General features: G+C 41.6%; 1 protein-coding gene and 1 pseudogene across 6 annotated transcripts; one reads left to right on the plus strand and one right to left on the minus strand.

Annotated features, from left to right (window-relative positions):
• Positions 1–7,340: 7,340 nt before the first annotated feature.
• Positions 7,341–25,452, minus strand: PHF7 (PHD finger protein 7). 6 transcript variants are annotated; one of them, XM_077129065.1, is made up of 12 exons: positions 24,644–25,452; positions 23,457–23,569; positions 22,654–22,706; positions 22,107–22,198; positions 11,745–11,846; positions 11,247–11,371; positions 10,623–10,782; positions 9,956–10,062; positions 9,380–9,496; positions 8,806–8,930; positions 8,189–8,391; positions 7,794–7,907 (listed from the first exon to the last, which is right to left on the minus strand). In XM_077129065.1, the coding sequence occupies exons 2-11, from the start codon at positions 23,498–23,500 to the stop codon at positions 8,189–8,191; spliced, it is 1,128 nt and encodes a 375-aa protein (XP_076985180.1). In that variant the 5' UTR covers positions 23,501–23,569; positions 24,644–25,452; the 3' UTR covers positions 7,794–7,907. The 6 variants fall into 6 exon arrangements, with proteins under 6 accessions (XP_076985183.1, XP_076985180.1, XP_076985179.1 ...); XM_077129064.1 differs by having other exon boundaries at positions 24,780–25,451; XM_077129068.1 differs by lacking the exon at positions 8,189–8,391 and having other exon boundaries at positions 7,341–7,907; positions 24,780–25,450.
• LOC143657087 (AN1-type zinc finger protein 1 pseudogene) lies at positions 12,688–13,520 on the plus strand (annotated as a pseudogene).
• Positions 25,453–25,556: the final 104 nt, after the last annotated feature.

The following is a 25,556-nucleotide window of genomic DNA, read 5'->3' on the forward strand; positions in this document are numbered from 1 at the left end:
CCTCCCCACCTGCTCCCGGCCCTTCCTGGGTCTGGCGTGGGCCTCCGAGGAAGGGCTGGGATTCACCTCAAGCCTACCGTTGCCTGCAGTCTAACCAACTAATTTCTTAGGAAAGATGAGAGGCCATTTTCTCAAATGGCTTCTGTACTTCCCTTTCTTCCAACTTAGCCTGGGTCAGCTCTGCGACGCCCCGGGAACCCCCTGAATCCAGGAGTGGGCAGGCAGCAGCCACGGGGAGGCTGGGCTGCCCCTCCTAGGTTGTCCTCTACATGAGCAGTTCCAGCTGCAGCCCCCGCCAGTGTCCCCAGCGGACTCGCTCACAGGCACCTGCCAGTCCATTGGATAGCAAACTGAGGCTTCTCCAGCCAGCCACATCTTTCTAGAACTAGGAGACACTTGCTGGGGAAATAGCCTGATTTTCCATCAGAGTAAGGACCCACCTTCATGAGCACCACGAACAAATCCCCAGGGTTTTCTGGAACTACACACAATTGGCTGTGGGGGGGGGGGGGGCAAGTTTAGATTCAATACCTGATAAGGAGCTCCAGGATTGTTAGGGCCCCACCCTGGCTCCTTTTCCGGAGTCACCCACCCCCTGGTGTGTGGGAGGGGAGGGGAGTTCAGATGCCACAGGAGGATGCCTGCTTCCCTCCGGCCTCTGCCCACCTTTGCCAGTGGACACCACTGCTGGCCCCTCTGCCTTAGAGGCTGCTTCCCCATGCAGCCTTCCACTTTCCCTGCAGGATTTTCATTAAGGAAACTCCTGGTTCCTCAATACAGTCTTTTAAAAAGTCATTCTCCATCGAAGTCGGAAAAGGTTGCGAAAGTCTCCAGGGAGGCCTTATAAGGGCCTCCACCCTCCCTCTGTCTCACACCCAGCGGCCAGCGGTCAGCAGCCCCTGCACAGGGGCTCTGCTGATGAAGTAACTCGTTCCCCCTGGAGGAAAAGGACCCTAACCCATCCCAGCAGGGTGCGTTTCACTGCCCCAAATGTAACTTGGGGCAGAGAGGGAAGACCAGGGCAAGGGGACAGCTGTGGGCTGGCGAGGACTCCACAGTGATTCACCGGAGGCCTGGAGCGGCGTCCAGTTGTCTGCTATCAGACGAAGACCCTGCACTAGACACTCAAAGCCCAGATTGGCCTGGATGACACGGCAGATCTCCAGCTTGCTTTATGATCTCATCTGTCCACTCCGGACCACCCTCCTTCCCCCACCCTACCCCAGCTGATAAGAATCTGGAGCTGTTTCCTGTAGCCCAAGGGTCTCAGACAATGGTGTGAACGGCTGGCCCTACTGGAAAGGACATTGTTCAGGGAAGAAAAAACAACACACTAGCACAAAGCCAGGGCAGGACCCTTCTAAATGTAAGGGCTTGTTTACAAATCCATGATTTCCAAGGGGGGAACACAATGGGGAATTGTTTTGGCGAGGCTGGTGTCCCCTTCGGTTTGCTCCTGGGGACTGGGGATGGCTTTGATGATCCAGACAGGTCTCAGATGCTCTGAGCAGGATGGACACTGATGGCGCGGATACTTCCTGTTTATCAGGGGTGGGGCGTCAAGAAGCCATATTCCACCAAAAATAAAGGGGAATGACTTCTCCGGCTCACTCTCACATTTTTTATCTGCTCTGGGAACCTGAGGCTAGAGGGGGTTTGCTAGGGAGAAGGGAAGGCAATGTTTTCTGGTCTTGGTTTTGGTTTTCTGAAAAGCATCAACTCTTCTGTGTGTGTCCTCCAATTGCCACGTTGCTTTTCGGACAAAATGTACAAGGCATGAAATCCTTGCAAATAACCAACCCCTCTGGAATAGGGCTCCCTGGCTTAGTCTCCAGGAGACCTTCACACCTGGGGCCCATGATGCTGCAGGTCTCCTCCAACTAGCTTGGAATACATGGGGAGCTGACATGGTATCCCTGGAGTATTGTTTCTCATAGGGACCTCTGCCCTGCCCACAGGAGTTTAGAGTCCCTAGATCACCACCAAGAGGCCCTCATGTCAGTGTGTGTGTGTAAAGAACCCACAGAACCACATTATTTATTCTTTTTGGGACTGGCAGTTCCAGAGGGAAGTTGGGGTAGGAAGGCCATGTTGGGCCTGGAGAAACTATGAAGGCAATGCTGTTTGCGAGTTTCACTGGTGGTAGAATTATCATTAGGAGTTCTTATACTAGTCTCAACACACCTCCTGAATAAATTTAAAGGAATGTGCTTATAGAACAAGCAAACCTCAGTGAGTCCCATGGAATCCCAAAGTAGAAGCAAGTTTTTCATAAACCATTTCACCCTTCCAGGTCTAAGGGTTTATAATTCTCTTTGTCACCATGCTAATGGTGCCATCTGGTGTTTAGCAGCAAACCAACAGGCTTATAAATACAAAGTATGAGCACAACCATCAACTCAGCAGCCATCAAACTGAGGCCCTGGGCCAGGTACCACGAGGCAGAAAACAGTGAATAAAAGACAGATTCTTACATTAGAGCTTCCAATCTGGTGGGAGAGACAGATTCACAACTGTAGGGTTAAGCGAGATAGATATGGATTATAATGGGGGTGGAAGCAGAGGTCAGTGAGAGTGCGAAGGGATGAAGAGGTGGCCCATCTGCCAGGATCAACAGGCTGAGGAAGACAGAGTTGGGCTCTCTAGGCCTGCGATCCCATACCCAGGGGCCCAGTATTCCAGGGAACCAGGGGCAAAGGACCTGAGCTGGGGTGTCCTGGGAGATGTACCATGTGGGGTTATATTTGTGGTAGGCCTTGGATGGCAGACTCTGCAGAACCATCAGATTCTTAAGCAAAGAGCTAACAGATGTTTATGGCAACAGACAGAAGGGAGTAAGGGTGGATGGGGCAGCCAAGAGTGGACACAGGAAACCATGATGAGAGAATGCTTTTGCTGCAGTCCTATGAGGCACAAGGGTCTAAGCTGGACATTGGCAGGGGATGGGGAGGGAGGCAAGCATTTGAAAAACAAGTCAAATAGACAAGAAGGAGGGTAGCTGAGCAGAGGGGGAAGCAGAAGGAGATTCTGAAGTTTCTGGCTCTAGTATAAAGTTCCTACAAAGGTAAGTGTTAAAGGAAGGGAGCATGTGCTTTGGGAAATTTTTATTTAACACCTGTCTCTACCATATCTGTGTGAACTGTTTGTTCTAGATCCTAAGTTATGAAACAGTAATTAATTCTAACAGACTCATCCGTTGTGAAAAGTTAAATAAAATAAACAAGAAGCGCCTGGGGCATCTTGCAGTGCCAGAAAGTAAGGAAGTGCTCAAAGCTACAATATAACAAAACACAATGATGGGGATATGTGTGGCCATTTCCCAGGGGCCAAAGCTGGAATGATGTGAACAACAACAACAAAATAAAGTAGTTTTGGATAAAACCCAAAATACAAAATAAATATCCATGAGTCCACATGGATATAAATAAATGACTGAATACATAAATAAATGGGGGAGATTAAATTGTGTAGAAGAATTCCAAATAATTTATGTAGATACTTTGTCATCAAGGAAGGTATATTAGCTAAGGTTCCTTAGAGAAATTGACTCAGTAGGAGATATCTGTAAATATAATATTTTATATATTTTATTATAATATTTTATATATTTTTATATATTTTATATATAAAAGTGTCTCACATAATAGTGGGGATATAGACTTCAAGATCTGTAGGGAAAGCTGTGAACTGGCAGTTCCAATGAAGGTCCTCAATGAACTCTCAGGAGAGGCTGGCTGGCTAAAGCAGGAAGAGTAATTGTCTCTTCTGAATCCTCATTAGAAGCCTTCAAGTGATTAGATTAAGCATTACTCATAGGAGAAGAAACTCCCTTTAGCTGATTGTAAATGCAATCAACTGTAGATGTAGCCAACGTGGTCATGATTTAAATCCATGAAATGTCCTCATAGCAACAGACAGGTCAGTGCTTGCCCAACCAGCAGCTGGGCACCACCACCTGGCCAAGTTGACACATGAACCTGACCATGATAGAAGGAAGAAAGCACAAATCTCAACTCCTTAAGCATGGGCTATGTGTAGCGACTTCCTTGTAAAGAGTACAATTTGGAAAGGTGGGAGGTGGGTAACGTCACCCTGGAGAAATCTGACAAATACTGTCAAATCAAGTCTAATGTAAACAGTTTTCAAGTATGTACCCTTGATGTGATGTGATGAGAATGGCACTCCTCTGTGGTCTTCTTCTAAGAAATCCATGACCCTAGCATAATCTACAAAATACCTGACCTCCTCAAAGCTGTCAAGGTCACTGAAACAAGGAAAGCCTGAGAAGCTGTCACAGTCAAGAGGAACCTAAGGCAATATGATGGTTTAATATCATGTGGCCATTATGCATGGGATCTTGGAACAGAAAAAGGACTTTACATAAAAACTAAGGAATCTAAATAAAGTAGGGACTTTAGTTAATAATAATGTATCAATATTGACTCATTAATTGGGAAAAATGTACCATACTAATGTATGAAGTTAATAATAGGAGAAGCTGGATTTGGGGTACACGGGGACTCCCTAAAGTTTAAAGTTTACTTAATTAAAAAAAGTCAGTGATTTAGTAGAGAGTGACTGATTAGATGTAGATAAAGAATAAAGTATTTCAAAGTGGACTTTCTAGCCTACATTAATGGGGTTGACTATTAATATCAATGGAAAGTGAGGTATAAAGAATGAGAAATGGTTAATGGTGTGTGTGTGGCCCATAAAGCCAACTGCAGTGATTTAGGTTAATTTCAGACCAAGCCGAGAGCCTTCAAAGCCCTAAGCAAGTATAAGTTACTTAACAGAGGTAGGCAGCTGAAGTCTCGGTGATGAAAAGTACCCTTATCCCAGCCACAAAATCCTCCCATCCTTTGAAGCTAATGTCAAGAGGGTTTGTAAGGGAATTAAGATGGTGTTTCTCATGATCAAGTAGTTGTGAGACACCTTTTAAAGGAAAAATACTACCACAAATCCCTGAGAATATGCCTGGTGACCCAGGTTAGAGAAACTTTAGGTTAAGAAACTAAAGTCTTATTCAAGGAAATGTCTTTCAGCTGCCAATTATCACTTAAGTTGTTTTTTAAAATTATTGAACTCATAATTCACTAAGAAAAACTTAAATCACTTGCAGAGCTCTGACAAAATGTCTCTGGATGCTCAAGTGAGGCAACATAACAACACTGAATCGTGAAGGAGAAAATCAATTGAAAGGGCATAGTCATGGGAGACTTACAGGGACTCTGCCCAAGGGAGCAGCCAGCTCAGAAAGAGCAGGCACTGGGACACAGGACTTCCAGAAAAGAAGTTCAACTGATAGTGATCTGATGCATAGCCTGGGTGGAAAACAGTATTTTGAGACATTTTATTGGTCATTCAGAATATTTGGGAAGAATTAACAATGTACATACCTGTCATGGTTAGGGACAGGTGTCAACTTGGCCAAGTTGTGGTACCTGTTCATCTGATTGGGCAAGCGCTGGCCTGTCTGTTGCAATGAGGACATTTCATAGGATTAGGTCATGATCACGTCAGCTACATCCACAGCTGATTCCATTTGTAATCAGCCAAAGGGGAGTGTCTTCTGCAATTAGTGATGCTAAATGCAATCATGGGAAGCCTTTTAAGGAGGACTCAGAGGAGACAGGTTCCATTCCTGCTTTGGCTGGTGAGCCTCTCCTGTGGAGTTCGTCCAGGCCATCCATTGGAGTCATAGGCTTCGCAGCCTGCCCTGTGGATTTTGGACTCTGCGCTCCTACGGTCATGTGAGACACTTTCATAAATTTTATATTTGCAAGTGTTCCCTGTTGATTCTGTTTCTCTAGAGAACCCTAACTAATACAATACCAAATCAAGCAAATTAAAAAAGAGGCAATTATTAATTTCAGGAAAAAAGTTGTGCAGGTGAGGAAAGGTAATCATGAGTGTACTGCCTGGCTGTATAGTACAGAATTTACAGGGTCATAGTAATGTAAATTCTGAAGATCAGTATAATAAAAAATTGTGATGGGATAATGTAAGAAAGATGGGGAGAAGAAAAATGAAAGCGTTATTTAAAAAAAATTTTTTAATAATATATATATACAACATATTTTTCATTTTAACTATTTTCAAGTGTACAATTCAGTGGTGATAATTACATTCACAATGTTGTACCATCACCACTCTCCATTACCAAAACTTTTCCACTGACCCAAACAGAAACTCTGTGCTCAATTATGGGTGGATTTTTAAAGTGCCAAATCATTATGTAGCATAATAGAAAATTAATAGTATGAGAATAACAAATTGTAAAACAGCTTTAAAAAAAAAGTAGTTGCCTTTGGGGAATAGGTCTGAGGTTGGGAAAGGCTGAGTGAAGAGTCTTTTTCTTTACAATTCTTTTAATATTAAACTTTAAAAATCTATATTGGGTGGCATATATATATATAATATATAGTGGCTCAGTGGCAGAGTTCTCACCTGCCACGCCAGAGAGTCGGGGTTCGAGTCCCAGTGCCTGCCCATGCAAAAAAAAAAAAAATCTTTATTTTGCCTACATTACTTTGATAATAAAAAGAGACAAAAAGCCCTCCAAATTATTCCAAGCGAACCTATGAAATCTGAGGGCAATCACTATATAAACCTTGGCTATAAGTCTTCAGGGGTGATAATGTTTGCACTGACAGCCCCTCCTCTATCGTGAGTGACAACCATTCAGTGAGACCCAGGGAACTCGGTATCTGGAAATGGCCTTGAGTTCTTTCAGTAACCCAAATTCCATGAAATCATTAAAAACATAGTTGAGACAGACTTTATTCAATTTTTCCCTAGGCCTTCTGCCAGCTCTCCCTCTTAGATGCCTTGCCTAACATGAATGTCCTGATAGGTAAATGCTCTTGACAGGCTCCCTCACCCTTGATAGAAATGCCCCAAACCACAGGCTAGTGCAGGTTTTAGAACGGGTTTGAGCAGTTTACTGGTGCCATTCACTGGTGCCGTGGGGGTAGGCACACAGGCCTGGAGGGCGTGGAGTCCATTGTGTCCCATGCAAGCATGCCAGTCCCAGGTCTGTTTGTGTCCAGGACCCCAAGCTTTGCAACAATGCCCTATTCTGTCCAGTGTGGACCTCCCTGGTGAGAACCCATGGGTTTATTTACACAATGATCCAAATCTCTGCCTCTGTAAAGCCATTTTCCTTGCAAACCATTTCCCTCCAAAAATATGCTTCTAACTTCCAAGTTGAAAGTTCTAAATTTAATTCACTGAATTTTACAGGTTAAAAGGATGCTTTTTCCTAATCCAATACTCTACCCTCCAGATTCTTTAGTATGCTAGACAAATTCCAGAGTGAATTGATTAGGAGACACCAATGGAGAGAAAAACCTTTATTTGCATAATAACAACCATGGCTGAAGTAAGAAGAGGCATAAGAGAACAAGATTAGGAGGCAAGAATCTTTGTGGAAAAAGAGAACAATGGGTGCGCTGGGAATCAGGGAGAAAGCCACAGACATTTCTATTGTTGGTATCCGGACTCTGCCCTCGCCCTACATACACCTGAGACTTCTCTCCCCTTGGTTTGTAATCTCATGTAAAAAGCAGGCCCCCATTCCTTTTCTCACAGCTCCAAAGTGTTCCCTCCATCAAACCTGCAGGAGGAGTGCAGGTTCAGATTCAAGTGTGCTAGGCAGCAATGGCTCAGGAGAAGCCGTTACTTGGGGGTTTTGCAATGCTTAGCGATTTTGACACCCTTGGACTGCCAGTCGTATCCTCTTCTGCTGCCAGAGGACTCTGGCTTTTCTAACATGGAAGGTCCTGTCCAATCAGTACAAGAAGGGCCTGGATTCTCTTCCAGGCTGGTGTCTCTGTAGAAATGCTCCTCAGGGTTGAAGGTGTTGCTGCAGCAGGGGATGTCACCTGAGATTTCAGGTGTATGGTCTGCAATGAAAGAGAGTAACCGAGGAAAATTTAACCTTTTGCCCACTCCCAGGTGCAGGTCCATAAGTAAGCTTCGCCTTAGCCGCATTCCTTCCAAAACTAAAGGTCCGGTGGGACCCACGGAGGAGGCACTCAGAACTCGTGGAATACTTGGGCCATGTGCATATTATCACACTTTCAACTTCATTAAAGGAGAGTCCTCCATGAAAATGTTACCTTTTCCAAACTGATAAAGAACCTCTGAGTGTGGAATTTGATGAAAGCATCATCATTTTGCTTACCTAGTGCTTATCTTGTTGTGAGTGTAAACCCAGAGGAAGACAATTCTCAGCTGAGCTGTTGACTATGCAGCCACTGATAGACAGAAGAAAGGTCCCTAAGAAGAATTTGACATCGACATGGACACGCCAGAGATAGAACATGCGACAGTTGCCATTCAGTCGCAGTTCAGAAAATTCCAGAAGAAAAAGGCCGGGTCTCTGTCCTAGCGATAGAGCCCCATCTTAGTCCACTGCAAGATATTGAAGTCAACCATCACCTGTCAAGAAATTAAAAGAGCAACACCCTAAAAAGCCGACATCCCCACACGATCTGCACATATACACAGCAAACCTAAAATGCATGAACAGAGCCCCGTGATATATTTATATCCCTGTAGGATGGCGTAAAACAATGACATTGTGAGTGACTTAATCTCTGTATTTCCCTCCAGTCCCATTTCTCCTGCAACTAACTAGTTTCCTTGATGTCGTAATTAAATGGGGTTAAGATGAAAAAAAAAACAAAAAACAAAAAACTAAAGGTCCCCCTGTGGTAGCATGCCTTCCTCCTTTCCCAGGAAGCATGTACCCCCATGCCCCACCCCAGTTCTTTAGACCAGACCATCCCACCAGCCCACCTTTGGCTGAAGCAGAAGCTGCACATTGCTCACACTCCCATTTCTGACTGTTGGATCTAAGAGAGGAGCAGTCCCTATGGGTTCCATGGGATCCGCATGTAGCACACAGAATGAGGCGCCACCTCCTATAGGAAGAGCCAAGGAAAGGTTTGTAGAGGCAAATATAGAACTAACTACCACTCTCAGGATGTTTGTTATGGGTCAGGCCTGTGCTGAGGGCTTCCCAGGCATTTCTCATTGTACATTTTACTCTTAAAGAATGTGTAGCTTGGAGAGGGTGAGTGCCAATTCCAAGGCCCTGCAGTCAGGCTCAGCCATGTGCAAGGTCAATTTGGAATGGAATTGGCCTCAAGTGTCTCTACACCAGGCACAAAGAGAAACAGACCCTGTGGAAAGAGATCTATCTGTTCACTTGCACATGAGTAAGTCAGGAGCTGGTCAAGAATGAATTTAGCAATTGTGTTCACCATGAGGTCTGTGGATAGAAACGAATCCCATGCTCCTAATGACTGTGCCAAGTCTAATTTTAAGATGGCACTGATGAGAGCTTTTCCTAGCCAGGAGCTTTTCCTACCCTTCGTCCTCAAAGCTGTCTCTGCCTTGTTCATACAGACAGATGGGGGCGTCACAATGTTGATAGCACTGATACAACTCTGAAAAAGCCCCTGGCTCCAGTTCCCAGGCAGCATCTCTGCAGTAGGAGAAGAAATGGTGCATAAGTGACACACAATCTGTTGGTGAAATCCTTGTCCACCTGGGAGGAACTAGGAAGAACTCACACTAAACACAGCAAAAGAGCTTACTCAGCACAGACTGCCTGAATAACCTCAATAAGTATGCCTGGCTACACAGGAGGGTTGCAGCAGGATAAGTGGAAACTGGACATTCCTTAGTTCCACCCTAGGATTCAAGAACTCCTGGATCCCCCAGAAAATTCTGAACACCCTTTACAGAAACATGCTCTCCACCCTTTTTTGCCATCCCTTTTCTTTTGAGAATTGAAAAGAGCTCTCTCCCCCCTTCTCTCTTCACTGTATTTCAATACCTCAGCTGCTTGTTCATTCTCTAGACTGTCCTCACACTCATCTTCTCTCTAGAAATCTAGGCAACCCACTCCCTGACTTAATTTTTGCTTTAGAGTTTCCACTACCTGTCTGGAATATGAATTCCCATTCTCAGCATTTCTTGATGAAACTCTTCTCGATTGTTACACTGTGGACATTTGAAGAAATGCTTTGCTGACGTGTGGGCATATTTCTGTAAGAGAAACATGGAACAGCTTTGTCTTTGTAAACACTGTCGTTGACTACCATCTTTCTACCCACATCCCCATCCCACAAAGAAGATGTCACTATTAAGAGAGTGGTGTTGAGAGCTGGACTAGGGGTTATGAGGAAAGGAATTGGGTAGGCTATGTGTGAGGGCTGAAAATCCAGTTGTCAGACCCAGGACCAAGATGCTTTCAAAAAAGTACACAGGTGAGCCTCAGCTGCCACATCTGTCTCTGGGGTTTTACATTTCTGACTGAGTAGGAGTTAGGTACCTGGATATGTTTCCCTTTTCTTTCATTTCAGGAAACAAGGCTGATTTTGAGGCCAAGGACACATCCTAGGATGAGCCCATCTTGAAGATTTTCCTCAGTCTAAATCTTACCATGGATTTGGACCTACAGGCCAAGAATGACTACAGACCTGGCTGACTTTCCTCTGACAGCTCAAAACCAGCTGTACATACAGACTGGAGCTCTGAAGCTGAGATGGTTCCAGGTAGAAAACTAAAGCAATTATGGAATATTGCCAGGATAGAGAAAGTCCCACCTGTATGCACTTGCGGTGGTAGATGGTTTGACTACAACATGGGCTCTGGATGTTTTCAACACTCGTTTGGGATAAGTCTTCACAACACAAGATGCAGATTTCCTCCTTGACATTCCCCTGTTGTATGTCCTGTGTTGGGCGATGTTTTACACAAAAGGATCTATGACAGGGGATACAGATTTGGTTTCTGATTTGTTATGAACGCAGTTTTCCAGGTCTACATAAGGCAATTAACCACCCATACCGGTGCCCAATGAACCTCCACTCTCATGGAGAGGAAGAGAAGCAAAGGGTGATACAGCCACATGCTTTCTCATGGCTGCTTTTCCATGAGAAAAGAGCAAAGCTCCTGGGACTGTCTCCACAGCTTCTCATTCCTGAAAATCCCACTTAGTTCTAAGCAGCTGTCTAAGAAGCCCAGCTGCTTGTAATTTAAGAAGGGGCTGGGACGCAGGAAGTAAGCCCCGTGAAATGTCCAAATTAAGACACTGCTTCCCATTACTGAATGGAGGGACAGGCCCACTGGTGAATCAAAGCAGGACTGTGAGAACCAGATGGTGATTTCATTAGTGGAGAAATAGCAAGTTGCAAAAGGGTATCCTGACTTTTCCCTTTATTACTCACTTGTACTCTCCAAAAAATTGTGAAAGGCAACCCCTTTCTTGTCCACAAGGTAAATGGAAGTTTCTGACACACTGATCTTTCTGGCAGTTGATGGCAGCTCCTTTTTTCTTGCACACAAAGCAGATCTGCAAATGAGATCCCAGACAGTGCTCACAGTCCCCAAGAAAGAAAAACAAGCCCTGTGCATGTCTTTCAATGGAATGGAAATTATATGAAACTATAGCCTTTCCCTTTCTTCTGTTCCTGATCATTCTGGGGCACCCAGAAGCTGTGCTTATGCAGCACTGAATTCTCAGGGTGTTGCTCTCTCTCTTCACTTAGGACAGTAGGCCCCAGAAAGTACAGAACTTAATGGAAGAACCAATTGGGAAACCCAAAAGTCCTCTGAATTCTAAACAAGCAACTAGGGAAAAGAACAGTCAGGGATGATGGGAGATGTGTGTGAGAAGAGGCAGAGAAAATCCAGCCTACCCCAAGGCCATTTCAGGGGATTCTAACCTTCCTAGAAGCCCGGGCTGCCTCCTTTTTGATGTCTTCGGGCAGGAATCCAAGGAAGCCTCTATTGGATTGGCCCCTCTGAGGCAGCTTGCTAGATAGGATCTGGGGAGCAGCAGAACCAGGCTGTCAACATAGCTGATCAGTGAAACAGTACAGGGAGGTATGAAGGATGTCAGGGTAAGCAGAGAGCTAAGAAATAGAATTTGGTAGAATATATTCTGCATTTAGAGGGTAATTTATTTCACAAAAACTCTAAGTGCTTTTCAAATATTAACTCATTTAATCCTTGTAACAACACCAGGAGGAAAGCACTATAATCATTCCCATTTTTTGAGAGATGATGTGACTCCAGAAACCTGGTTCTCGGCACAGAATTAAATACTCTTCTCAGGGTATATATTCTCTACAAAAAGGGAAACAAGTGCTTTAAAATCTCCTGACCATAGCCATTCTGTATTATAGGGGAGGAATTGCACTTTTCTCTAAAAACATATTTTAAAGGGCCCTTAGTTCCTGAAATCCCCCAAAGCAGAGTCTGGAGTGGAAAACCAAGGATAAAGAAGCTAAACTGTTTTGTTGCACACACTGGGAGAAATGTCAGCACCCCACACACACTCCCATGAATCTTCCAAATTATTGGGGAGAGTGCTGGACTTTCTGAAGTAATTACATGAAATGTGTAACGGAGGCTCAAATTACTTTGAACATGATAAAAAAGGTGGCCTTATAAGGATGGATGACTTGCAGACACTTGGATCACAATTGTATGTTCCCAATTATATTTAAAACATATAAAAATACATTATTTAAAACTGTCTCAGGGTTTTAGGATTATATGAGTGACTCAGTTTTCTTTGTACTTTTATTATTCATTTTTTTCTACAATGGGCATGTATTACTTCTTACAGCAGGAAAAATCAAGAGTCAAGATGAGAAACAGGATATGGCGGAGCTGGACATCGGGCGGCATTGCCAGATTTTCTTCCATTTGTATGTGATGGTTGTTCAGGAATATTTTGCCTGGAGCACAGAAGCAGGGAGTCACATGGCTGTTCTGAGGTAATTGCAACCAATGAGAGACTGAAGATAGATACATGTACACCTTATCCATGTTCATTCAAGAACTGTACTGAAAGAGAGCTTGTGCCAGTTATATGTCCTTATTGTGAGAAGAATTTTTGCCTGAGGCACTGTCATCAGTCAGATCATGAATGTGAAAAATTGGAAATCCCTCAGCCTCGTATGGCTGCCACTCAGAAACTTGTTAAAGACATTATTGATTCCAAAACAGGACAGGCAGTGAGTAAACGACGGAAAGGTGCAAAAAATAGTGAAACAGCTGCAAAGGTTGCATTGCTGAAATTAAAGATGCATGCTGATGGGGATAAATCATTGCCACAGAAATTAAGGTTATGTCACATTACTTCAGGAGAAGCCTTACCCTTGGATCATACTTTGGAAACATGGATTTGTAATGAGGATTGCCCTTTATATAATAGTGGAAGTATTGTATTGGAATATCTTAATGATGAGGAACAATTCTTAAAAAATGTAGATTCTTACTTGGAATAGTCACTCAAGGATTCAAGCCAGAAATCATAAGAAAACTGTACATGGTTAAGACAGTTTTTTTAATACAATTACTTTATTATTTTTAGAAGTTGCTTTTTAATTTATTTTCATTGTGTCATAAATTACATTATTAATTTTCTACTAAATGTTATTTTTGTGTTTGGAAGTTTTTATGAACTGTTGCTCATTTATCAGCATATTCTTATATTTATTCAGCTTTTACTAGGTTATGCTGTATTAACAGCAACAAAGATATATTTCTGATTTGTTTAATGTCACCTTTTTTTGTTGGCTTTGACTCTGCTCAATATCATCTTTACTCCAGAATCTATGCTGAAGGAACAAGTCCTTTTCCAGGACATGGCCATTCTTATGGCAGAGGAAGGAGATGGCGAGCATAGACTGGTCCTTAGAAGACCCATGTATCACTTTTTTTTTTTTAGTAAGTCACATGGCCAAGCCTAACATCATATGGCAAAGAAGTAGAGTCTTATGTCACAATGTATAAATTGATATTTGTACATGAATGGTGAAAATTTAGAGATAAGTCATTCAGTCTTCTAGGATTTTGAATGAAGAATCTGATGCTCAGGAAGGGAATTTCTTGGTATTACCTAACTACTTTGGGGCAAATCCCTGATAAAGAGACCCATCCAGTCATAGTTACCTTTTTGTTTGTATGAATGTATTACAAAGGAGAAGAATGGGGTAGGCTAACTTAACTACAGTCTCTCTATACAAAAGCAAAATGTATGCCAAACTCTCTCTTTCAGCCAACTCTGCAGATAAACTCACTACCCTCCCCCCTATGAGGGCCACAACTCCCAGAAGTGTAAGTCTCCCTGGCAACATGGGACCTGACTCCCAAGGATGAGTCTGGCCTTGGCATTGGACAATTGAGAATGCCTTCTTGACCAAAAGGGGGAAAAGAAATGAAGTTTCAATGGCTAAGAGATTTCAGATAGAGTCGAGAAGTCATTCTGGAGGTTATTCTTAGGCATTCTATGGATATTCCTTCTTAGTTTCTAGTGTATTGGAATAGCTAGAAGGAAATACCTGAATCTGTTGAACTGTAATCCAGTAGACTGAATTATTGATGATGATTGTATACATAGCTTTTATTATATGACTCTGACTGTGAAAACTTTGTGACTGACACTCCTTTTATCCAGTGTATACATGGATGAATAATAAAATAAAAACAAAAATAAATAAATAATAGGGGGAATAAGGAAAAAAAAAAAGATGAGAAACAATCTAAATGTCTTTTAATAGATGTTTGGTTTAATACTTTTTGACATACCCATACCATGGAACAGTCATTAGCTATTAAAAAGAAAAAATTAGATCTACATGCTCAATATGGAAAGTTCTCCCAAATATATTAGGTGAAAAAAAAACCAAGACATAAAACACTTTTGTAGAGTATGTTTATATTAAAAATATATTTGCTTGTAAATGTATCAAAACTAACATAGCCCTGACACCAAAACCTGACAAGAGAGGAAAATCACTGAGTAACTTTCTCATGAGGATAGACCTACAACTTAAACAAAATATTAGCAAATTGAACTCAGTACTACATGAAAGGGATAATACATCATGTAACCTTTCAAGAAAGGTTTATATCAAGAATGCAAGGTTAATTCAACATGAAATAAATCTATCAATGTATAAACCACATTGACAAAATAAAGGAGAAAAATCACATTCATCTCAATGGATGCAAAAAAGCATCTAATGAAATTCAACACACATTTATGATACTTTCAGCAAACCAGTAATAAAAGGGAACTCCTCAGTCTGATAAAAGGCATCTACAACAACAGCTAACATTTCTACTAGTGAAAAACTGGATGCTATCCCCCATACCTTCTGATTCCACTTCTATTCAATCTTATATTGAAGGTATAGCCAGTGCCATAATGAACAAAGAGGAAATAAAAGATGTAAAGATTGAAAAGGAAGAAGGAGAATTGTCTTTATTCACACAGGACATGACTGTCCACACAGGAAATCCTAAGGCATTTACAAACAAAAAAACAAACTCAAACTAGTGAACTAAGAAGTGAATTTAGCACTACTGCAGGATAGAAAGTCAAGACACAAAAATAAACTGTATTGGCAACAAACAAATGGAAAATGAAATTTAAAATACCATTTACAATAGCATAAACCCCCCCAAAAAAAGTATGAAAATCACATTTAACAAAAGATGTGCAAGATCTCCTCATTAAATTACAAAACATTGCCGAGATAAATTTTAAAAGACCCAAATAAATAGGTCCATGCATTGGAAAATTCAATACTATTTGTCATTTTTAACCCAAATATATTTACAAATTAAATGCAATTCCAATCATAATCCTAACAGGCTTTCTTTCTTTTTTTTAAGAAAAATGGACAAGTTTAATAGAAAATTTATATGGAAAGAAAATGACTTAACAGCCAAAGCAATCGGGGAAAAGACTGAAGAACTTACAATATTTAATTTCAAGATTGACTATAAAGCCACAATAATCAAGACAGTACAGGGGTATTTGTATAACAATAGACACATAAATCAACGACATAAAATAGATCATCCAGAAACAGAGCCACAGACAAATGGCAATTATCTTTTAACTTTTTATTTTTAAAAACTTTCAAGAGTTACAAAAATAATACAAACCCCATACAGAGAACTCCCACATACCTGCATCTCTTCCTGCCAGATACCCAGATCCACCAACTTCAACATCTGCTATAACATTCTATTATCAGTCCACTTTGTAAACACTTAAGTGTAAGCTGTGTACATCATGCTCTTTGAACACAATACTGCCATGTATACTTTCTAAGGGCAAGGATATTCACTTATGTAACCACCTTATGTGCAGTTAACAAATTCAAGAAACTTAACACTGATATAAAGCTCACAGTCCATATTCTGATTTTTCATATGTCCCAGTAATGTCCCTTTGAGCCTTTTCTCCTTTCTTGCTAGATCCCATCCAAGATTACCTATTGCATTTAATTTTGTCTCTTTAGTTGTTCTTTCTTTCTTTTTTTTTTAAAAATTGTGGGAGTATCATAACTTTCCCATCTCAACTATTCCAAAGCATACCATTTAGTGATATTAATTATTCACAATATTGCAGTACCTCCCCTACCTATCATCTGCCCACCTTTATGTAGGTTTTTGTCACAAATTATAAAAAGTCTGAGTCCACAACCACTGATTTATCATTACATAGTTTCATATTTGCCTTTTTATCCTGTAGGAAGTAAAAAAGTAGAGTTAAAAAAACAATACTACTGACACTTATATCTACTCATGTCATTAACCCTCACCAGAAATCTTTATTTCCTCATGTGTAGGGCCACTCTAGTGAGGATGAACTCCCTGTTTATCTGGGAATGTCTTAATCTCTTCTTCATTTTTGAAAGACAGTTTTGCCATATATAGAATTCTTGGTTGGCAATTTTTTGCTTTCAGCTATTTAAATATGTCATCTCACTGCCTTCTTGCCTCCATGTTTTCCAATAAAAGTTGGAATTTAATCTTATTGAGGCTTCTTTTGTATGTGACATGTTGCTTCTGCAGCTTTCAGAATTCTTTATCTTTGGCATTTGACAGTTTGATTATAATATGCCATGGAGTAGTTTTATTTGGGTTTATACTGTCTGGAGTTTGTTGAACATCTTGGCTGTGTATATTCAAGTCTTTCATTAAATTTGGGAAGCTTTCAATCATTATTTATTTGAATATTCTCTCTTCTGCTCCTCAGACTGAATGATTTCAATTGTCTTATTTAAAAATCTTCTGATTCTTTCTTCTGCCAGCTCCAATCGGCTGTTGGATCCCCTAGGAAATTTTTAATTTCTGTTACTCTGGTCTTCAGTTCTGTTTGGTTCCTTTTCATAATTTCCATCTCTCTATTGATATTCTCTTTGTCTTCTATTGTTTTTCTGATTTCCTTTAGTTCTTTGTTCTTACATTCCTTTAGTTCTTTGAGCATACTAAGGATCTATTTTTTGAAAGTCTTTGTCTGATATGTCTCAGGTCTGGTCTTCCTCAATGATGGCTTCTAGTGCTTTAATCTTATCCTTTGTCTGGGCCATCACTTCCTATTTCTTCTTATGTGTTAAAATCTTTTGTTGAAAGCTTTTGTTGATTTTTAATGCGTTATCCCTGGAATTTAGACCCTGAGGCGTCTGTTCCTTAAGCTTATATCTAGCTAATACTGTGACAGAGTTCTTCTTGAATGACAGACACTAATAACAACAAAAGCAAAAGCAAAAAAAAAAAAAAACCCTTTCCCAGTCTTTGCAGATTGACTTCTGCCACTGCTCTCCTTTAGGGTTCATCCATACGATCGTTTCAAGAATAATTCCAGGCGAAAGGGTATGGACCTCCCTGATCCTTTCTGCACATACAGAGATGCATATATGGCCTTAGGAATTTCTCCAGTATACATGGTTCCAAACATCCCCTCTCCTCTAGGAAACAGCTTCTTTATAGTCCAATCCACTGCCCTGTATGTATCTCTTGTCTCAGGTAGCATGACTTGACTGCTTTCCCATAGCATTCTGTTGGACAGCTCTGTGAACTGCCTTCTACAGGCAAGAGAAGTTCTGGGGTGGTGAGTCTCTGGGGCTACCACCAGATTGGGCCAGACACACACACTCCCAGTGTATGCAGAAGGTTACTCTGCTTCCTCTGGAACCAGGAACAGGGAACTGTGCACTGGGAGTGTGGGCTGGCTCCAAGCCGAGCTGGTGAGGAGTAGGGGAGGTACCTGGAGGTCCTATAACCTTTTTCTTCATTTGGTGCTTGCTCCATTACTGAAGTACTTTAATTGTTTTCTGGAGCTTTAAAAAAGATGTTTCTGCCAGTTCTTGCTGGTTATTCAAAGCTTCTGTGGGGGAATAGAGACCTGAAGCATCTCACTCCACCATCTTGATCAGGGTGGGGACTGGTCAATTGATCTTGGACAAAGGTAATAAGATAACTTAATGGGTAGGCAAAATTTCTTAGGACACACAAAAAGCACTAACCATAAAGTAAAGAAATTCATAAACTGGACTTTATCCAAATAAAAAATTTTGTTCTTTAAAAGCCATCATTAAGAAAATGAAAAGGTAGGTCACAAACTGGGAGAAAAAAGAGCCACAAAACATGTATATGAAAAAGGATTTGTATCCAGAATATGTAAAGAATTCTTACATATTCTCAATAAGAAAACAAACAACCCAGTTCTTAAAATGGGTAAAATATTTGCACAGGTACTTAAAAGAAAATATGTGAATGACCAATAGATACATGAAAAGAATCTCAACATCTTCAGTCATCAGAGAAAAACAAATTGAAACCACAGTGAGATACCTACATTCAATAGGAAAGGCTAAAATTAAAAAAAAAAAAAAAAAAAAATACCAGCAACAACAAAAACTGACAATACCAAGTTTTGACAAGAATATAGTACAACCAGAACTCTCATAAATTGCTGGTGGGAGTATAAACTGGTACAACCATTTTGGAAAACTATTTGGCAAGTTACTATAAAGTTAAACATATAGTTAGTGCACAAAGTAATTTCACTCCTATTTGTCCAAGAGTAGTGAAAACACAAGTCCACAAGAGGACCATATATGAAAATTCATAGCAGCTTTATTTATAATAGCCCCCCCAAATGGAAACAATTCAAATTCCACTAACAGGTGACTAGATAAGTAAATTATGGTATATTCATACAATAGAATACTACTAGGCAATACAAAGGCACAAGTTACTGACACATGTAACAACATGGATGACTCGCAAAAGAATTACATTGAGAGAAAGAAGCAAGACATAATAAAAGAGTACACAGTGTATATGATTCCATATGTAAGAAGTATAAGAACAGGCAAAATTAATCTACAGTGATAGAAACCAGAACAGCAATTATATGTGGGGGAATAACTAGAAGGGGCAAAAGGGAACTTTCTGGTGTGATGGAAATATTATTTATTTTGATTGGGTTGGTGGTTACAAGGTGGTTACATTTATCAAAACTCATCAAACTATTCTCTTAGATTGAGTACATTTTATAGGATATAAAATAAACCTAATAAAAAAAGAGTATTGGGGAAAAAATAATTAGAAAGACATCAAGCTGCTGACAGTTTTGCTTATGGGGTGAAGGAGAAGGACTGGGAATATAGGTGGGAAAATACTTACTTTTCATCGAAAAGTACATACTTTATATCACCAAAATTTTACAAAAGGGTACTCATGTAACTTTTTTTTTTTTTTTTTTTTATTTCAGGTGCAGTTTCATTCAGTGTTCCAACATAGTTACATTACACTTAGGTATTATTGTGCTGTCCATTTTTGAGTTTTTGTATCTAGTCCTGTTGCACAGTCTGTATCCCTTCAGCTCCAATTACCCATTATCTTACCCTGTTTCTAACTCCTGCTGGTCTCTGTTACCAATGATATATTCCAAGGTGATTCTCAAATGTCGGTTCACATCAGTGGGACCATACAGTATTTGTCCTTTAGTTTTGGGCTAGACTCACTCAGCATAATGTTCTCTAGGTCCATCCATGTTATTACATGCTTCATAAGTTTAGTCTGTCTTAAAGCTGCATAATATTCCATCGTAGGTATACGCCACAGTTTGTTTAGCCACTTGTCTGTTGATGGCCATTTTGGCTGTTTCCACCTCTTTGCAATTGTAGATAATGCTGCTATAAACACTGGTGTGCAAATGTCCGTCTGTGTCTTTGCCCTTAAGTCCTTTGAGTAGATACCTAGCAGTGGTATTGCTGGGTCGTAATCCATTCTGCCAGTCTATGTCTTTTGATTGGGAAATTCAGTCCATTAACTTTTAGTGTTATTACTATTTGGATAATATTTTCCTCTACCATTTTGGCTTTTGTATTATATATATCATATCTGATTTTCCTTCTTTCTACACTTTACTCCATACCTCTCTCTTCTGTCTTTTCGTATCTGACTCTAGTGCTCCCTTTAGTATTTCTTGCAGAGCTGGTCTCTTGGTCACAAATTCTCTCAGTGACTTTTTGTCTATAAATGTTTTAATTTCTCCTTCATTTTTGAAGGACAATTTTGCTGGATATAGAAGTCTTGGTTGGCAGTTTTTCTCTTTTAGTAATTTAAATATATCATCCCACTGTCTTCTAGCTTCCATGGTTTCTCTGAGAAATCTACACATAGTCTTATTGGGTTTCCCTTGTATGTGACAGATTGTTTTTCTCTTGCTGCTTTCAAGATCCTCTCTTTTTCTTTGACCTCTGACATTCTAACTAGTAAGTGTCTTGGAGAACGCCTATTTGGGTCTATTCTCTTTGGGGTGCGCTGCACTTCTTGGATCTGTAAATTTAGGTCTTTCATAAGAGTTGGGAAATTTTCAGTAATAATTTTTTCTATTAGTTTTTCTCCTCCTTTTCCCTTCTCTTCTCCTTCTGGGACACCCACAACATGTATATTTGTGCGCTTCATATTGTCCTTCAGTTCCCTGATCCCCTGCTCAAGTTTTTCCATTCTTTTCCCTATAGTTTCTGTTTCTTTTTGGAATTCAGATGTTCCATCCTCCAGTTCACTAACTGTAGCTTCTGTCTCTTTAGATCTACCATTGTAGGTATCCATTGTTTTTTCTTCTTTGTCCTTCACTCCCATAAGTTCTGTGATTTGTTTTTTCAGATTTTCTATTTCTTCTTTTTGTTCAGCCCATGTCTTCTTCATGTCCTCCCTCAATTTATTGATTTGGTTTTTGAAGAGTTTTTCCATTTCTGTTCATATATTCAGCATTAGTTGTCTCAGCTCCTGTATCTCATTTGAACTATTGGTTTGTTCCTTCCACTGGGCCATATCTTCAATTTTCCGAGCGTCATCCATTATTTTCTGCTGGTGTTTGGGCATTTGATCAGATTTCCCTGGGTGTGGGACCCGGCTGGTTGAAAGGTTTTTCTGTGAAATCTCTGGGCTCTGTTTTTCTTTTCCTGCCCAGTAGGTGGCACTTGTGGCGCTCGTCTGTCTGCGGGTCCCACCAGTAAAAGATGCTGTGGCTCCTTTAACTTGCCAATCCGAATCTCGCAGTCGGCCCGGGAAACCGCGCGTGGAGGGGGGGGGTCGCCGGCCACCGTGGCTTGGGGGAGTGCCGGTCCAAATTGCCCAGCTGGCCCGAGACACCAAGTGTGGCGGGAGGGCCCCGCTATCCAACGTTCCCAGTCAGACCGGGGAGCCACATGCGTGGAGGGGACCCCAGTCGCCAGCCGCCCTGGCTGGGAAAACGCGCGCCCCTCGGGTATCTCACCGCGGCGGATTCTCCCTGCCTGTTCAGCCGTTCCAGAATGGGGTACACTGTCTTTTTGGTCTCTGTCGTGGCTCCGGGAGCTGTTTCGTATTGTTTCTGTTTCTTTAGTTGCTGTTCTGGAGGAGGAACTAAGACCCGCGCATCTTACTAAGCCGCCATCTCATGTAACTTTTAAAAAATTAGATTTTAAAAGAAAAAGCTTTTAAGAAAAACAAATCAGGCTATGGATCTAAGGCTGAATGGAGAAACAGAGAACAGATTGTACAACAAAGCCATTCAAAGCAAAAGAGGCCTTATAGAAACGATGATCATGCATCTATGTGATGATGTGAAGAATTACTGAGTGCATATGTAGAACGGTATGATTTCTAAATGTTGTGTTAATTTCTTTTTTTTATTTTTATTTTTTTTTCTTTTTTTCTTTCTTTCCGTTAATAAAAAAAAATAAAAAAAAATAAAAAAAAAAAAGAGGCCTAATACTCACAAGACAGAAATAATGCACGCTGATATTGTCTTTCTGAAGAAATTCCCCCAATTTTTCGGGATCCCCAGGTTCTCGACGGCAAAGCCGGCAAACTGGAAGAGAGAATGTTCAAAATTAACTATGTTTGGCTCATGTTGACCATTAGGAATGGAAGAGAAGTGGGAATGGAACCAACTTTTAGTCAGGAAGGAGTTGAATATTAACAAGAGGGTCATTTTAGCAAGGAGGGAGGTTGGGATGAGGTGTTATTTGGCATCAATGTTAGACCCTTATATAATTGTGGTCACGCTGAAGGAGCTGGCTGCAACTGCTCACTTCATTTTTTGGTTGTTGTTGTTTGTTTCAAGTAGCTCTATTTTATTTAACTTACTTCTTGAACTTTGGACACAAAATATAAAAATTGCAGACCCAACTTTTCAGGATCTTGGTAAATCTGGGAAGGAAGTAGAGTTGACACTGAGAGAAGCAAGTGTGCTGTCCCACAGAGGGGGCCCTCTTTGCTGGGGTTGAGAGGCAGTGGCTGAAGAAAATCTCTAGTCTTTCTTACCAGGCCCTGAAGTCAGCTTCCTCTCGGTTACCCTCCTAGTCTTGGAAGATTTTCTATATAACAAAAGGGAGAAGTATAAGGTAGTCTTTGAGGACTCTGCCAACATCCCGTGGAACATTTTCCTCAAAATGCTATCCATGGGGCTGGCGAAGGACCAAAATATCTAAAGGCTATGACATTTGTTTCTTTCCATAATTCACACTTTTGAAAGCACAAAATATACCACTGAGTTATTTGAGAGTGGCCCAGACGTAACCATCTTTCTGTCCCTAGGGCCTGAAAGTGCTCAGTTTCATTGACTGACTATAAGAGTAAACCCCCTTTTACTCTTTTACTGTTTATTTTGCCATGTACTCTGAATCTCAGCCTGTACCACCTTCACAAAGCACACTAAAAATTCTAACAGTTAACTTTGAGCCTTTCCACTTTGCTAGGCACTATTCTTTGCCTGTATTAACCCAATGAATCTATAGAACACTTTAAAAAATGGGTGCTATTATTATGCACATTATTCCCGATGAGGAAATTGAGACATAAAGAAATAAAGTAACCTGTCCCAAGTCACATAGTCAGCAAATGTGTGAACCTACACAGGATGAGAGCCTAGGTAGGAGGGCTCCAGAAACAATACATTTGTAACTTGGGACAGCTTTGGGAAGACAGGTTACAGGGTAGCTTCCAGGGGGCCAATTGTGTGTATTTCCACACTGCCCAACCCCAGCCTCCAAAAGGGGAAAAAGCAGAGTATACACCACAGGCCACTGGAACATTTCTCCCCAACACCCTTACATAATCTATTCTACCTCAATCTTTGGCATTCCTTCTTCTTTTCTTTTACAGTCTTCATTCGCTGCTGCCTCTCTCTCCTATCTTGAATTCTTCTATACTGTTACTATGACAACACAGGTTCTTCCAGCTATAATTATAAACAGGGCTTAGTCAGCAATTTAATTCCACATTTGGTTATCAAGATCTACAGGGTAAGGCAACCGTGCGCTTCACCTACCAACCCATGTGATGGAATAAAAAAGACCACTATCAATGCTAATAATAATCAATAATTATTAAATCATGCCAAGAACTGTTCTAGGCACTTGGAATGTATTAACTCACAAAAATCCTATGCAGTCAGTACCATTATTATCTCCACTTCAAAAATGAGAAATTGAGGCACAGATCTATCAAGTATCTTACCCAAGGTCAGAGTTAGTGATACAGGTGGGATTTGACCCCAAGTAGTTTTGCTCCAGAGGTCAACATGAATTATCATGTTATACTGCTATCCCACAGCTGTGTAAGAACTTGGAACCACTGCTTGATCTGCCTGAGTAGTTCTTTGCTTCTCTGTGCTTACTAAACGCATGAGGTAGCACTCAGGAAGAAAGGCTACCTTTTAATTAATTTTACCCAGTAAAAACTAGATAAGTCACTAGCTCTTTCCTAGGAAAAGGATAAGTGATAGCAAGGACAGATCAGCCCCCTTAACTACTATCTTTTCCCCAGGCTCAGATGGCTAGAGACTTAGCTTGTCTCCAACCTTTGTCTAGAGCTGAGCCAAGAAGAAAATACCCCAAAGTGGAGATGACACCATGCCACTCCTCCCCCAACCAATGTCAGCAGACTGCAGCTATAGTTTTCATGGGTTCAGTGGGAAAATTCCACTGTGAAGGATATCAAAGTAAATAAACTCTTACGAAGGAAGGTCTATGTTTAGTTAGAGAAAAGGACAGCATTTCTTAGAAGGAGGAGTGAGTGCATTAGATCACCCCAGGGACATATACTGCAGTACCCATGTGCTTCAATCACAGAAGAGAACATTAGCTTTAGGAACTTTCAACTATTCTGCATGAATCAACTACTAAAGCAATTAGCTATTCAGAAAATCAAGGCTATACCACTCTTCTTTATTTATGTTTGGTCAGTCTCCTTTTCCAACCCATGAATTACATAAGTATTAGAAGTATGGCTGCTTCTTTCTCAAAAAAAGCACCTGGATAGGCTGGAAGAGGGGAGAGACGGGCATGGACTAACTACGCAGTCCGCATAAAGGATTCGCTCTGGCTGACTATGGAGCAGTTCTGAGTTGTTGGGGATATATCCCGACCATCTAGCAATAGAAATAAAACCTCGAAACTTCAGTTCTTTGCATCGCTGGACCAAGACGTTCCTTGGGTAGGATTCTGGGCACACTGGTAGTTACAAGATGTAAAGAATCTTCAAAACATTTGGTCAGGAACGTTGCAAATGCGGGTTTCCACAAGCTGCTCAGTCCGTGATTTCCTAACCAGGCGGTTGTTTCCTTGAAAAAGTTACCAAGTTGTTTCACTGGATAAATGCTTGTTGAGAAAATTAAAAATAATATATAAACGTGTCCGTCCCCGCCGCCGCAAGAATAACAATGATTTATTTGGAAAATACTCTTTGGTGAGGCCGCAACCGCCCCCCCGGAGGTAACAGCCGAAGAAGGGGCTCAAAGAGCATCCCGCGGGTGCCAGGCCAGGCTCATGTCGCGCCTGCCGAGCCGCAGGTGCGGGGCCGGGCCGGAGGTTGCCTCCGCCACTCCCTCCTCACGGTAGCTCACAGGCTGCCGCTGCCGTCCCGGGTCGCCCGCCCAGCTGTTGCTGAGGGCGCCGCTGTCCGGGAGCTTTATTCGTTGTCACAAGCGGTGGTAGCTACCTCACGGGCGGCCGCCCCGCGCGGTGACTGCGCCAGCGAAGGGGGCGAGCGTGCAAACGGGGGCGCGTCACGCGGGCTACCACCCGCAAGGATGCGGCCACGGACACGATGGCGACGCCGACCGTTGGCCGAACAAGACCACCAACGGCCGCGCGCTAACGGCAGCGCGCTAACGGCAGCTCGCCCGCCCCGCCCCCTGCTCTCGCCCCGCCCCTTCCTCCCGTTTG

The sequence above is a fragment of the Tamandua tetradactyla genome, chromosome 15 (genome assembly GCF_023851605.1).
Source record: "Tamandua tetradactyla isolate mTamTet1 chromosome 15, mTamTet1.pri, whole genome shotgun sequence".
NCBI classification, from domain to species: domain Eukaryota; kingdom Metazoa; phylum Chordata; class Mammalia; order Pilosa; family Myrmecophagidae; genus Tamandua; species Tamandua tetradactyla.